Source organism: Miscanthus floridulus, chromosome 4 (genome assembly GCF_019320115.1).
Source record: "Miscanthus floridulus cultivar M001 chromosome 4, ASM1932011v1, whole genome shotgun sequence".
NCBI classification, from domain to species: Eukaryota; Viridiplantae; Streptophyta; class Magnoliopsida; order Poales; family Poaceae; genus Miscanthus; species Miscanthus floridulus.
The window spans coordinates 45,104,585-45,119,183 of record NC_089583.1 but is presented as its reverse complement, the minus strand read 5'-3'; the positions used below and the strand labels follow the sequence as shown (position 1 = coordinate 45,119,183).

At 43.9% G+C, this 14,599-nt stretch overlaps 1 protein-coding gene across 1 annotated transcript; it reads left to right on the top strand.

Annotated features, from left to right (window-relative positions):
* The first annotated feature begins 9,413 nt into the window (after window positions 1-9,413).
* On the top strand, window positions 9,414-11,631 carry LOC136551446 (probable carbohydrate esterase At4g34215). Its single transcript, XM_066542998.1, has 2 exons — window positions 9,414-10,018; window positions 11,301-11,631. The coding sequence occupies exons 1-2, from the start codon at window positions 9,416-9,418 to the stop codon at window positions 11,496-11,498; spliced, it is 801 nt and encodes a 266-aa protein (XP_066399095.1). The 5' UTR covers window positions 9,414-9,415; the 3' UTR covers window positions 11,499-11,631.
* Window positions 11,632-14,599: the final 2,968 nt, after the last annotated feature.

The window sequence follows — 14,599 nt, the reverse complement described above, 5'->3', positions numbered from 1 at the left end:
GTTGAAGCAACAAGCGAGACTGGAGAAGCTATGGTGATGCGTTTCGACGGTGACCGGGATCACGGCGGAGCGGACCTCGTCGACGACGGCGTTCCAGCGACTGTAGTGGGCAAAACGAGCAGGCAAGAGTGGAATAAGCACTACAGTATCAAGACGAAGCTATAGAGTCAACAAACAAGGGCAACGACTCACCGGATGATGCTGGCCACGGTGAATCGGAGTTTCCGTTGAGGTCGCCAGCCGTGAGGAAGACGAACATGGACAGCGAGCTCTCGGCGAAATCAAGCGGTAGCAACAGCTCGATCAGATGCGCAAGGAGCAGGCAAAACTGGAACATGGCTTTTCCGGGGCTAACTTGCGCTGAGGAGACGAGGGAAGCTCGACGGAGTTGAGACGGCGACGTCGGGAAAACAGAGGGAAGGAAAGAAAAACCAACGACGTCGTCTAGGTCTTATAGCTCGGCCAGGAGCGCGCAGACTCGACACGCAGCGTGCTCCCCACACCAGCACGAAGCCAAGGGCAGTCGTAGGCGCGCCTGGAAGGCCGGAGAAAGGACGCCGGTGGTGAGGCGGTGGCGTCCTGTGGTTATCTTGATTTTTGAAGTATTTACAGATTTGCCACTGAGTTCATTTTACAAATTACTCCCAAATTTTCTAAAGAAGTTGAAAATCTCCAAAAATGAAAGTTGCTCAACTTTTCAAACTCTACAACTTTGCTTCAAGGAATATTTTCAAATTCTGCCTCCATTTTGAAATTTGAATTTAGGGTGCATTTGAGCATTTGAATCATTTCAAAATTACTCCAAATTTTATATGTAAACTTGAAAAACTTTGAATACCAAAGTTGATCCTTATAAAATAATCTTCAACTTTGCTTTTTGCCTCAACCCCTAATTCCACATGGATTTTGAATTAGTCAAAAGGAGCAAAAAGGACCTTTATGATTTGAATTTGAATTCAAATTTGATTTGTTTACCTTTTTACTTTAACTTTGATTTTTGACCAGTAACATGGCCCATTAGGGTTATTTGAGTCAAATGACACATGGCCTCACATGATCACATGAAATTTGACCCTTGTGGTCATGATCTTTATTTAGGGTTTTGAATCACATCACATAAAATAACAACATTATGAAATAAAGCTTATTTAGTGAATGCATTCAAAATTTTCTACTTTATGAATGCTTTGCAATGCATATGATGACATATCAAGTTTTAGTGCTAGGTCAAAACACCAGAGGTGTTACAAGCATCCACCTGTCACCTACAACAGGGAGAATAAAACCCTGAGTACTCAATTGTACTCAACAAGACTTACCCGATAGGAGGAAAGAAAAGACTCCAAGGATATGCAAGGCTATCTGGCTTGTGGGTTTATTGCATTTGTAGAAAGCATTACTAAGTGTGCATCCTTATATTCGATTTTTATTAATAGCCGCATTGATTCATTAACTAACCATTCTATGTAAGCACCTGTGCTACTTTTAAGCAGGTGGTAAGCAATCAGATTTCCTTCTCTTTCCATCTTTCATCTTCTAGTTCTTACTATGGTGCTAGAGTTAAGACAAGTTGTACCAACTCGGTGGCGATTCATGAACCAATGTCCCCAGCTAGGTACCCAAAAACACACGCCCCGCTTGTACCCTGAGCAAAAGTAGGACCAACCCATCACCCTCCTATCCTGGGTGTCCAGGTCTCCGTCCAAACTAGGACTACAAGCCCCCGCTCCTAAGTCCCGGACTCAGTGCGGTGCAAGGACCTCCTAACCCAAAAAACTACCAAGATAGTCGGTCTGGAAAGAGCCGGATTCACGACAAGAGAGCAACAAGTCTTCCAAGCACCCAAACATCAGTATGTGCTCAGGATAATAAATCTATGACTTGTCTAGCGTCTTATGCAACGATCGGTCCTTAACCGACCAGACAGGAAAAATAGTGTAACCAAGCCATGCCTCACATCCGTGGCGACACAACCTCTTACACCCACCAATACCCAAACCATATCCCTACCCGGTCACCATTTTTCCTTTCCACCATTTATATTTTCCAAGTGATAATAATATAGTAATACATTTCCTATCTCTCGCAAGTGACAGGCAATCACTCGACTTCTACCGAAGTCCTGTAGCATAGCAATCTACATGATTCTGTCATACTAGTAAGACTCATAGGATAAAGATATATATATATATATATAAAGTGGGTTTCATTCAACTCCATAAAACTTAATTTACAAATATAATTTAAACTATAGAAAAGTAGGAGTTATGCACCGGGGCTTGCCTGGGTAAGATATATATTAAAAAGTTAGTATCTGCATCTTCAGATCATCCATCATTTGAATAGAAAGCCCATTGCATCATTTCCTAGGGAGAATGCCATCACACCGTCTTTGGATTCCCAATCATCCTTCAATTGATTCGTTGATCCATCATCGTACCTATATGATATGCATTGATGCAAATGCATAGATGTAAATAATCAATGATAGCCAAAAAAACTTAGAAATCTGAGTATGTCTTACAAGCTAATGAGATAGTTCTAATGCGCTAGTCTACGTATCCATATTGTCAAATACGGCGTTACTTCCTAACTAAAGTTTTAGTTATCCAAACCAAATGTGTTTCTATATTTTATTTATTTGATTTACTATATTTGAAATAGGACATCATTGTCTATTTAGCAAACTAATTATTCTAGAGCTACAAAAATTACCATAAGTACCTAATATTGCTAGGAGCCTACTGTAAAAAATTCAGATCCAACACTATTACCAATTTATCACAACCATTCCTATAAGTTTATACTTTTACAATATTAAGTACCTTAAATTAGTTATATAACTTCCAAGAATATTATCAAACTATGTGAACAAAATATACTAACAGGTAGATCATGATTTTAGAAGACAAACAAAATTGATTTGATATTTTTATGATTTTTCTATGATTTACTACAAATTTTGCAAGTTTATTTCCAAGACTAAATTAACACATACTTTATAAAACTAAGTGGGCCAGCGCGACCAATTCGGCCCAGTAGGCGCATGGCGCGTGTGGCAGCAGTTTAGCCCAGGCGGTGCGCCCGGCCGGCAGACCAGCGGAGCCGGTGACCCACCATGCGCGCATGGCCCAACCACTGCGGCCATAGACCGGCCCAGCGCACGGGCGCGAGCGTGGCCCAACGCAGGCGGCAGTAGGCCAGCAGCGCGAGCAGGACAGCTCACGCGTGGATGAGCACGGCTAGAGGCCCAGGCAGTGTCCAACTTGTAGGAAAACCCCTAAACTTCCTCTAAATCAACTAAGCCTTTACTTGTAAACTTATGAGTCTAGTGCTTTTGTGAAATGAACATCGTAAAACTCTCTATTTGCGTTTCCTCACCTTCTCACCTTCTCCTCTTCACAAAAACAGAGCATGGAGCATAGCAGAGCGCTGGCCGATGCAGCGACGGTGCTATCACGGGGACCACGGCAACAGAGACCGCACGACACGAGGAGGTATGCGGCCACGACCGGGCTCGACCTGGCCGCAGCGCAGACCGACGTGGAGCACGGCATGGCGCCCACACAGCGGCAAGCGGCAACGCAGGCTCAGGCCCACAGAAGGTAGTGCGCCGACCGAAGGAGTGGCTCACCGACGGCTTGGAGACAGGAGAGCGCCAGGTGTAGGGTGGGACCGGTGCCATGGGTCGCGTGCGTAGGAGTGGCGCATCCCATCGAGACCGTGGATGGCTCAGTGGCATCGGTGGCTCCCAGCGTGGACGGGGCGTGGGACAGCGCGAGCTCGGGCGCGCTGCGTGAGGAAAATAGGGCGACAGCGGACATGGCCTAGCCAGTGCTATAGGGCATGCGAGGTGAGGTGGGGTAGCATCAGCGTCGTTCGGTGGTGTGGCACGTGGAGATGTGGCACGGACCGAGGGCACGCGCGCGCTCACACGTAAAGATGGAAATGAGAAAAAAATATGCGTACCTGTGGGCACCCGACCTGATGGGTGCGGATACGGGCGCGAACCTGTGCCCACGGGCACGGGCACGAGCATAGAGTTGTGCCTAGCGGGCAAAGGTAAATGGGTAAAAAAAGAGCATGCCCACATCCGCAAACCCACAAAACTCACACTAACATGTGGGGCCACTGCGTAAGAGCTATATAACCTTTAGATTCTAGGGTTTCAATTCACTCATCCATCATTCCAAATTTCCAATCCCATCCCAAGTCACGCCTCTAGAGTTTGGCCTCCCCATCGGCGTCATGCCTCCCTAGACCCCAGCGACAGGCGGCCGGCATTGCACCTCCAGGCTCCGACCTCCCTAGCACCGTCTCTCCTCCACTCCGGCCTCCCTCAGATGGTTAGATCCCTAGCCCCCAGTTTCCCAGTCCCCACTTGTGGCTCCCCCAGTTCCCCACGGTGGTCAGCCTTCCCACTCTTGTTGTGTTCTAGGCCTTCACTGCCAGGTCGACTGGTGCGGCGCCACCATCGTCAAGCTCCTGGGTACGTGTTTCGCACGCTGGACCCGAGCAGCCACGCCGCAAAGCTCTTGGCTGCGCGTTCCGCACGCTGTGCCAAAGCAGTCGCACTGCCCTTTCAGCTCGGTGTGTGCAAGGGCATAGCCATATCGGTGAGTTCTATCCCTGTCCTCTATCCTTCAAATCTCTCCTTTTCCTACAATCACGGTATTCAATTTAGTCCAGGCTACAGATCTCGCTAATCACTTTGAATCTCTCTTGGTTTGGTACTGTACTAGATGCTAATGTCTTGTGAATCATTGGTGTTTTTGCAGTAGCTGCTGGCGTACAAGTGATTTTTGGGGAAAAAGAAAGAAGGCAAGTAACTTCCCTAAATCCATGTCTACTGGAGTAACAAATCAAGTGATAATTTAATAGATATTGTGATGTACAGCTACAATGGCGACCCTGGTAGCTCCCAAGTGCAAACCTCCCATGCAACTGCTGCAGTTGGTACTGAGGAGGACAAAGCCGTGGATGTTGTGAACGTATCAGAGGGGGAGGAGGACTCGAATGATGGTGGGCGGCCTTCAAAGAGAAAGCTCACCTCTGTAGTCTGGAATGACTTTGAAAAAGTGCGTGTTGATGGAGTTTGGAAGGCCAAGTGCAACCACCACAACAAGAAGCTTTCAGCCACATCAAGAAATGGTACAACTCACTTGAAAACTCATTTGAAAACTTGTCTCTACAATAACAAGAAGGTAGGAACAAAAGTTCAAACTAATTTGAGGTTTGGAACCACTAAAAAGGGGAAAGTAGCTGTAGAAAGCTATGTGTTTGATCAAGATGTAGCTAGAAAAGCTCTTTATTCCATGATTATACTGCATGAGTACCTGTTGTCCATTGTTGATCACCATGGCTTTCGTAAATTTGTTAGTGCATTACAACCATGGTCTTATGGCTGACATCCATGGTCTTATGGCTATTGCTATTATTCTTGATCCACGTCTTAAGATGACAATGTTACATGCATGCTATATTGCCCTTTTTGGAGAAGAGGCTGCTGGAAAATATGTTACAAAGGCCTAGGAATTGCTTACAGGTTTAATGAAACATTATCATGTGAAAGACCAAGAGTCTGTGGCTACATCCTCTGGTGGTGCCCCTTCTATAGTTAGTGCAGCTACTATGTTGTCCATATTTAAAACCCTTGCTGCAAATAAGAAGACTACAAGCTTTGTTAGAAGTAAGAATGAGCTTGATCGCTACTTGGAAGAGGAAACTCTTCCTCATGATGAGAATGATTATTTTGATATCCTTGGCTGGTGGAAGTTGGAGGGAGCTCGTTATCCTACTTTGAGGCTAATTGCTCATGACATTTTGGCTATTCCAATCACCATAGTAGCTTCTGAATCGGCTTTCAATACTAGTGGGAGGGTTTCAAGTGAGCATTGTAGTCGTCTTACTCCTAAAATGTTGAAAGCTTTGGTGTGGAGCCAAAGTTGGCTTCATCACAATCTCAAAGGTATAAAAATGTGCATTTACAATGAATTCTTTTCATTAATACATGGAGTGTATACTGTAGCTACTAATGTTTGAACTTGATTGTAGATGATGGGTGATGGAATGTTCAATAGCTTTTGGTCATGCCTTGAAGACAATGAAGAAGATCTGAAAGATGAATCTTGCATCACTAGAGCGGATTCTGACTAATTACTTGTTCATGTCTTGTTTATTTGCATCACTTGGAAGACTTTGTAGTTGAACAATGTGTACTTGTAATTCTTGTATGGTAGGCCTGTACTGTATTGTTGAATGTGTGGACCGTGGTGAACTATTGAACTGTGTTGTGTGATTTGTGATTGTGATGAATTGAGATTATGAACGTGTGATGAATAATTGAACGTTATGATCTATTTATACTTTTGTCATTCTGTGTTAGCTGTCACATACTTATGTTAAATGTCATCTATTTATACTTCTGGCGGGTATGCGGGCATGCCCGTGGGCAAAACATGCCCGCGGATAGTGGGTGCGTGCGCATAGTGCTGCCCGTGGCAGGTGGCGGGCGTGGGCGTGGGCACAGATATATTGTCGTGGGTGCGGGTTTGTGATTCCTATACCACGCGGATTTTACCCGTTGCCATTTTTACTCACGCGCAGTGCCCAGGCGACGACGGGCGTGACCACGACGGCGCTGCGGGCGGTTGTGGGGCGCAACGTCTGCGGTGCGGCACTACGGCTGTTGCGGGCATGCAAGACAAGGGGTGCGGGTGGCCGGATGCGGCACGGCAGCCCGGCGGCGGTGGCCGAGGAGCGGCAGGTCCAACGCAGCCTGTAAGACGCGCGCAATGGACGATAGTTGGCGTGGCGTGACGGTGCGTGACCCCCGGCGCTTGCTCGATAGAGAGACAGGGGAGCGGATAGAGGCATGGAAAACAACGCAGTGGAGCAGGGAAATGGGCAAGCAGCGGGGAAAGGAGGGACGGCGCTCCAGCAGTCCAACCAACCTTCACTAAAGCACTCACAGAGAAAAGGACGCAAGGAAGAGGGAACAGCGCGAGACAAGGCCAAGACCGTGGCAGCAAGGTAAGCAAAGGCAGCAGAGACACTGATTGCTATCGGAATGATGCGACGGAGCAGGCAAATACAGAAGCAATGGGACAGAGCGAGCAGCGACTCGGCAAATCCCATTAAGGCGCTCCGAACAAAGTCGTGCGAAAAGCAGGCACACGTGGCCTACTGCGCGTCTAGTACAACAGCAATACCAATTAAAGAAGGGACACGCGGGGGCAGGCAAGCACAATCAGAGACTAAGGTAGCACTACCAGGTTATCAGTTCGACAGGACAACAGAGATAGTGGTTACTCGGCGGTGCACGGCAGAGAGAGGATACGGCGTGGGCAAGGACAGAACCACATAAATTTATGAAACGGCCAGACGGGCAGCTGTCGCGGGTACGTTACCAACTTATTGCAGGGACCAAAACGAAGCTATACTTAAACATGTCACTAGACCAAGGCCATATATATATATATCGTTCGATTTATTAATGGATTTTATTTTATTTATAAAAGTTGCTTTTCATGCTTTAAATAAAAAAAACCAAGAAACTTGTTTTGAAAATTTTTCTTAGGCCTAAATCACGGTGCTAAACGAGTTCGTAACACTAGGGGTGTTATACCCGCCCTTAAAGGTCGGGCGAGGCGGAGCCCACGGCCTCGGTGTCGGACAAGACGGAGGCCGTCTCCAGAGGTCGGGCGAGGCGGATCGCATGACCTTGGGGTTGGGCGAAGCGGAGCCCGCCCTTAGAGGTTGGGCGAGGCGGAGCCCACGGTCTCGGTGTTGGTTGGAGCTGTAGTCGCACCTTTGACTGCCTAGATGGATTAACGTATAACGATCATTAGTCCCTCCTCTTCGGGTACCCTAGTATTGGTCCCCGACACATAGCATAATTTATTTTTTAACCTTAGTTTTGTACATTAATGGTTGCAAGGAGGAACTTATTTTTAGGGTGCATTTGCAGCAAGAAACATTTCATATTTCTTAATAAAATCACTAGAATCACTGTCAAATATCACAAATAATGAAACATTTTAGCGAGAACAACTTGGAACATATTCTTGTTTTTATACTAATCCACAGAAACACCCAAAACCTGGTTTTTGTTTATTCTAGTTCTAGTTTTAGGAATCTAGCAAGCTAGTCAAATGGTTCTATTAAGTGATTTTGATTCATATACCATAGAAACATTTATGAAAAACATCTGGATTTGAAATGACAAGAATTTGAAACCTTGCCAAACGCTTAATCATGCGTAGGCCATGCCAGCGTGTAAGAAGTTTAAGCACGGGGCCGCTAGAACCGAAGATGAGTTGGATATTACTCCCTGCCTATAGGAAAGAATACAATTATAGCACAGTATTATAGTTTTATATCTTAAGTTCGATCAATTATAGATAAAAAAGTATCAATATTTATGATATCAAATAAATATTATTAGATTAATTATGAAATATATTTTTATAATAAATTATTTTAAAACCATAAATATGAATAGTATTTACTAAAAATTTAATTAATTATGAACCACTTTTGCCGACACGTAACATGTTTTTTCGTTCTTTTCCGAACGGCGGGAGTATTTTAGAATGTCCACATGCATGTGCGGAGTACCAATGAACAGCACGAGTGGCAGGTGCGGATGATCAGCAGCCGAGGACAAGTCCAGTGATATGACAGTCTGGAGACAAAATGAGCGAAGTCCGGTAACCGTATTGAGAAAAGGGAGCTAAGAAAAAAAGTTGAACATTGCTCTTTATTTATGTACCTTGTCCCCTGTAATGCGTGTTGAACATCTCTTTTTATTCATGTGGATTATAACGTGTGTTGAACATCTCTTTTTATTCATGTGCCCTGTAAAGAAGTGAAAAGGGCCTTCGTTGTTTTTCACCCTGTACCATCGGCTGCATGCACGCTGTCACATGCTTATCTCAGCGGAAAAAAGACACATGGATCGGGACGAATCTTTCATCACTCATCTTTGTCTGATTCGATCGATCAATGCCTCCCGACTACCAACTGTCAGGGTGTTTGTTTCTCGCTTCTAAAATTTATGTCATATTAAATATTTAAATATTAATAAAAAGTATTAAATATAGATTAATTATAAAATCAATTATATAGATGGAGGTTAATTTTTGAGACGAAATTTTTAAGCCAAATTAATCTGTCATTAGCACATATTTACTGTAGCACCACGTTGTTAAATCATGGACTAATTAGGTTTAAAAGTTTCGTCTCAGCAAATTAGTCGTAAGTTATGTAATTAGTTTTGTAATTAGTCTATATTTAATACTCCATACATATGTTAAACATTCGATATGACTGGAATTTTAGAATTTCCTGCAGCCCCTTATTTAGTCGTAGGCCCGTGATCCATTCTATCCTCCATTGAGGCATGTGGGCGATAATGGCTATGCTCCGGCCAGCGTTAGCGTTACCCTTCCTCCTGCTCCTCCTCCCCGCCGCGGCTGGTGGGCTGTCCGGCGGCCGGACGCTGGTCTTCATCCTGGCCGGACAGTCCAACATGAGCGGCCGCGGCGGCGCCACCAACGGCACCTGGGACGGCATTGTTCCGCCGGAGTGCACGCCCTCGGAGCGCATCCTCCGCCTCTCCCCCGCGCTTCGCTGGGAGGAAGCGCGCGAGCCGCTGCACGCCGGCATCGACGTGGGCAACGTTGTCGGCATCGGGCCCGGCATGCCCTTCGCGCACGCCGTGCTCGCCGGCAGCGAGGGCGCGGAGTCCGTCGTCGGGCTCGTGCCGTGCGCGCAGGGCGGCACGCCCATCGCCAACTGGTCCCGGGGAACGGAGCTGTACGTGCGGATGGTGACGCGCGCCAGTGCGGCCGTGGCCGAGTGCAGCGGACGCGGTGAGCTGGCCGGCATGCTTTGGTTCCAGGGGGAGGCTGACACCATGAGGCGCGAGGATGCTGAGCTCTACCGGCGGCGTATGGAGACTCTCGTGCAAGACGTTCGCGGCGACCTCGGCCGGCCCGACCTCCTCGTCATCCAGGTCACTCACAGATTCTCTCTCTCGCTCTCTGGCAGCCGTGGGCAATTCCATGGGCATTTGTTCAATTCTACAGTTGTACTACCTCCTAACAAACAGACCGAATCGGTCATTTTCCTTTTTTTGCCCATAGCAAGGCCGAACAACCAGAGTGTGTGGTCACTTTTTTACTCCTCTTTGCTCTTGTTTTCAATTTCCCCAGCACAGCAGGCCTTTACTTTTCTCTCTCCTTTTTTTTTTCCTTTTCAACCCATTTAATCCTAGCAGTGTAGTATTGCTTGTAGGCTAACTACTCCAACGCTACCCGCACCTGCTAGCTAACCGCAGTACGGCAAATCCAATTTAGCTTCGATACATTCATGGTCGTGGAACCCGACAGACATCTTCACAGTTTTCTCGCTTCTTTTTTCTTTACTTTTTCATTTTTTCATATTAACCGCCCATTTTTCTTCTATATACTATGAACAAATTTTGTAGATTTAGAAGTTTGTATGCAACACAAATTATGTAAAAAATGTGGTGGATAAGTTGTGTATAAACATTTTCATAAGACAATGGTAAACAAAAACTTATATATATGTATAAGTTACGTTGTTCATAAACTTATTATATAAAAATTTGTGCTAGAAATGCTATGTTGTTAAATTGTTATGAAAGGTATTTCGTTGATAATTATGAACAAAAGTTGGGTCTCAAAAGTAATATATAGAAAAGTTGTTCTGATAAGTTGTATATAAACTAATGTAAAAAATTATATTGAAAATTTACGATTATGAGTTGTGGTTATAAATTATGTCTAACAAAAATATTATGCACAAAAGTTGTGAGTATAACTTTACGACTTTCAAAAAAACAAAAGCCGTGGAATATTTTTTTTTGAAAAAAAGAAAAGTTACAGGGTTGTCTCGTCATTTGCTGAATTAGAATCTAGTGAATGTTCGCTCGTTAGTGGGATTCGTGTCGTGGATTCACCACATGTGTACATACACAACTATCTATTTCAGGGAGCTTTTTTAGCTACTCCTACTGTATTTATGCAGTGGTCCTATTTGTTGGATTACACATGGATATATATGTCACGAATCTACGACACATGCGTACGGCTGTCCCACAAAAACCATCCTGACTATGGGTCGTGGTTCTCTTCTTGCATCAATACACATGCGTCAATCCAAATTTAGTGTTCAAAGGGATCGATTATATTTCTTGTTTGCTAAATTTTTGTTTATACTGTGCCATTGTTTGTCTATATCTCTAAATATCATATATGTATATGTATATATAGGTCGGGATTGCAACTGCGCAGTACAACGGAAAGTTCCTCGACCTCGTGAGGGAAGCTCAAAAGGCAGTCACGCTCCCAAATGTCAAGTACGTAGATGCCATGGGGCTGCCCATTGCGAGCGATCACACGCATCTTACAACAGAGGCTCAAATCCAGCTCGGCAACAAGCTAGCCAAGTCATACTTAGCAACGCTGTAATAATTTCAAACGAATGAATACGTCGTTTCTACCTACATATGACTACCCAAATAAGGCATGCCCATTGTCCTCGATCCGGAAACGGGCAGAGCAAGCAATATGTATACTCAAATTATGAATTACATGCTATTCAAACCGCCATCGTGTTAAATTGTTATTCAATGCACCAATCAATAGGCAAAAGTGCAATAGTGTTAAATACATATCCATAATTGTACTTCCCATGTCCATAAAAGAATGCAATTATGGTATTTGTGCTGGTCAATTGAGCTTAACTTTGACTTAGTTTATAATAAATAATATTAGCATTTATGTCTCTAAATAAATTTATTATGAAAATATATTTTATAACTAATCTAATAGTACTATATTACGAGTGTTTGCACTTTTTTTATATAAATTGAGCCAAAGTTCAGACAATTTGACTCCTCAAAATCTGAGAATTGCATTCTTTTGTGGACAGAGGGAGTAAGTAAAGGATAAAATCATTAATTTATTATTTGACTATTCTCTTAAATCCAAAGATTAAAAAATAGGGTGTAACAAAACTACCACTTAACAAGGCTAGCAAGAAGAAAAAGAAGGTTTTCCAAACTTCATGTTTCCTTGACTTGAGATCCATGAGATTTGCCGAGGATTTTACTCCATCAAGATTCTTATTCAGCGTTCCCCTTCAAATAGATGGACACACTATATTGCTATCATCGTCACTCCCTTCTTTATTGTTGTAGTTTCCATTCTTTCACTTCTTGCGGTTTTTCTTGTGCTGAGACTAGAGAGATATACCGAACCAGGAATGAGATTTAGGATTGGAGTAACAAAGAAGAGGGCCGAGAACCTATCTTTAGAGTTGCTTGATCTTTCTTACAGTTGAATTGAGGCATTGGTGTCAAAAGGCTTCTTTTAGTCACTGCTATTTTTTTTTTTGTTATTGACACAACTTCTAGTACTACGTGCCATTTTCTTCATTAGACTAGGTAAAAGCTAGGCTTAGAAGAAAAAAGTAGATATGGATAGACATGAGAATGAGATAGAGCAAAATAGAGGCCGGAGAAACCCCAAGAGCTATAACATTATATTTAGAGTAACTAATTGATTTCATTGAAGGTAAACCTCCCACAAACACATCAACAATCGTTACAAAGAACAAAATAACAATAACATCATAAGGACAAACACAAACATGGCACTATACATCCTCTCTGATTACAAAGTACCTGAAAGGATTAAGATGGCCAAGATTGAGGGGTGAATTGGGCTAATCTAAAATTTCTTGCAATAATTAAGCCCTACACTTAGCTCATTTCATCCCTAGTGCCTAAATGTGTTCTCTATTGTTCTACCGCACAAAGTTTTGCACCTTAGGTTCCAATCCTACATTAGCATGGTAATTCTAAGAATGTAAAGATATGAATTGAATTGCTCAAAGTAAAGAGAGGGAGATAAACGCGGCGATATTTTTCTGAGGTATCAGAGAGTTGCCACTCTCCATTAGTCCTCGTTGGAGCACCTGCACAAGGGAGTAGCTTCCCCTTAACCCGCACAAGGATCAAGTGCTCTCTATGGGCTGATTCTTTGACACTCTGTCGCGGTGAATAGGCCATAACCGCTCACACCATGACTTGGGTCATCTACAAGCTCCACTAGATGATCACCGAGCTTTCAATCACCACCGAGCCGTCTAGGCGATGGCACCAAGAATAAAAAGTATAAACTCTCACTTTACCAAGACAAGCCTTATGAGAAAGGTGGATGCACACTTGCTACTTCCTATACACTAATGAGGTCTTTAATCTTGTATTATCAAATCTCAATCACTCCACTAAGCTCTTACACTCTCTTGAACTCCAAATGGTTGCCTCAGCTGAAGAAATGAGCAAGAGATATGAGTTGGACGAGTTAGAGAAGTATAAATACCCCACTAACTCAACTAGCCGTTTGAACCAATTCCTGGTCTCTGCGGGACAACCGAACCAGACCCAAGGGGTGGTCTGGACCAACCATGCCTCGGTCCGACCCTCACAACCAAGCCAAGCACGTCACTGTGTCAGCCATGACCGTTGGGGAGGTCCGGACCCAACATAGCCCGGATACCACCAACCGGACCCAGTCCGGTCACAAACACCCCCTCTGTTACCTCTCTGTATAGGTTCAGACCAAAGTCACCACAAGTCCGGACCAATACTGTTCATTGGGTCCGGTCTTGCCTGACACAGACCCTAGCAACCGGACCCTGGAACATTGATCCTATTGCCGCTGAACGCTTGGTCCGGTTCACTCCTGCGTCCTACAACACTCCTATGACTGGCATTTTTCTTCCGGACTCACGCCCATGGTCCGGTTCACATGATCAACCAGAGTCCGCTTCAATTTTAACCACCCAAATCACTTCCAATTCAAAATCTTCATGAATGGGATTTGTTCCATTTGATCTTTAGGTCATCCCTGAGCTACCTAATGCTAAGTTTAACAAGTGTGCACCACACCTAACACATTAGACTCACCTAGATGAAGCTACTAATTCATACCCCCTTAATATTACGGCCAAAGGAAAAACAAAGTCAAAAACTTCTCTAAGTGTCTCTCAACACCAAACGACACTTAGAACTAATCTGTCCTTAACCTTGTCATTCACACTTTGAAAACCAAAATAATTTCCATCGATAGGGGCATTAAAACCATTGATTGCCAAAACAATCGCCATTATCGTGACCTAACTCAAATTGCATCTGCAAAACACACGTAGTCACAATAATCTTATGTCATCATTAATCACCGAAACCCACTAGGGCCTAGATGCTTTCGGTACCATCCTAAAAGGTAGACCATTTATTAAAGGCCATTGAAAAGTTGAACAAAGATGGTATTAACAAATTACATAAACCATAAAAAGAAAGAGCAAGGAGGATATAACCCAAGATATGTCAAAAGAAATTACTAAGAAGTGGAAAACAAGGACAAGAAATTAGAAATAGTCGATAAAAATGGTAAAGGATGTGGGAAAAAGATAGTTTAATAGCAAAATAAACATTAGAGGCTGACCATTGCTACTGTGGTGGAGCCAGGATTTTGTAGTTGGGTATTCCCAAACTAAAAGGATG

Excerpts from the sequence above, each read along its gene's own strand:
- LOC136551446 (XM_066542998.1), top strand. The coding sequence starts at position 9,416 with ATGGCTATGCTCCGGCCAGCGTTAGCGTTACCCTTCCTCCTGCTCCTC. Across the intron at positions 10,019-11,300 it reads CCGACCTCCTCGTCATCCAG|GTCGGGATTGCAACTGCGCA; the intron begins GTCACTCACAGA and ends ATGTATATATAG.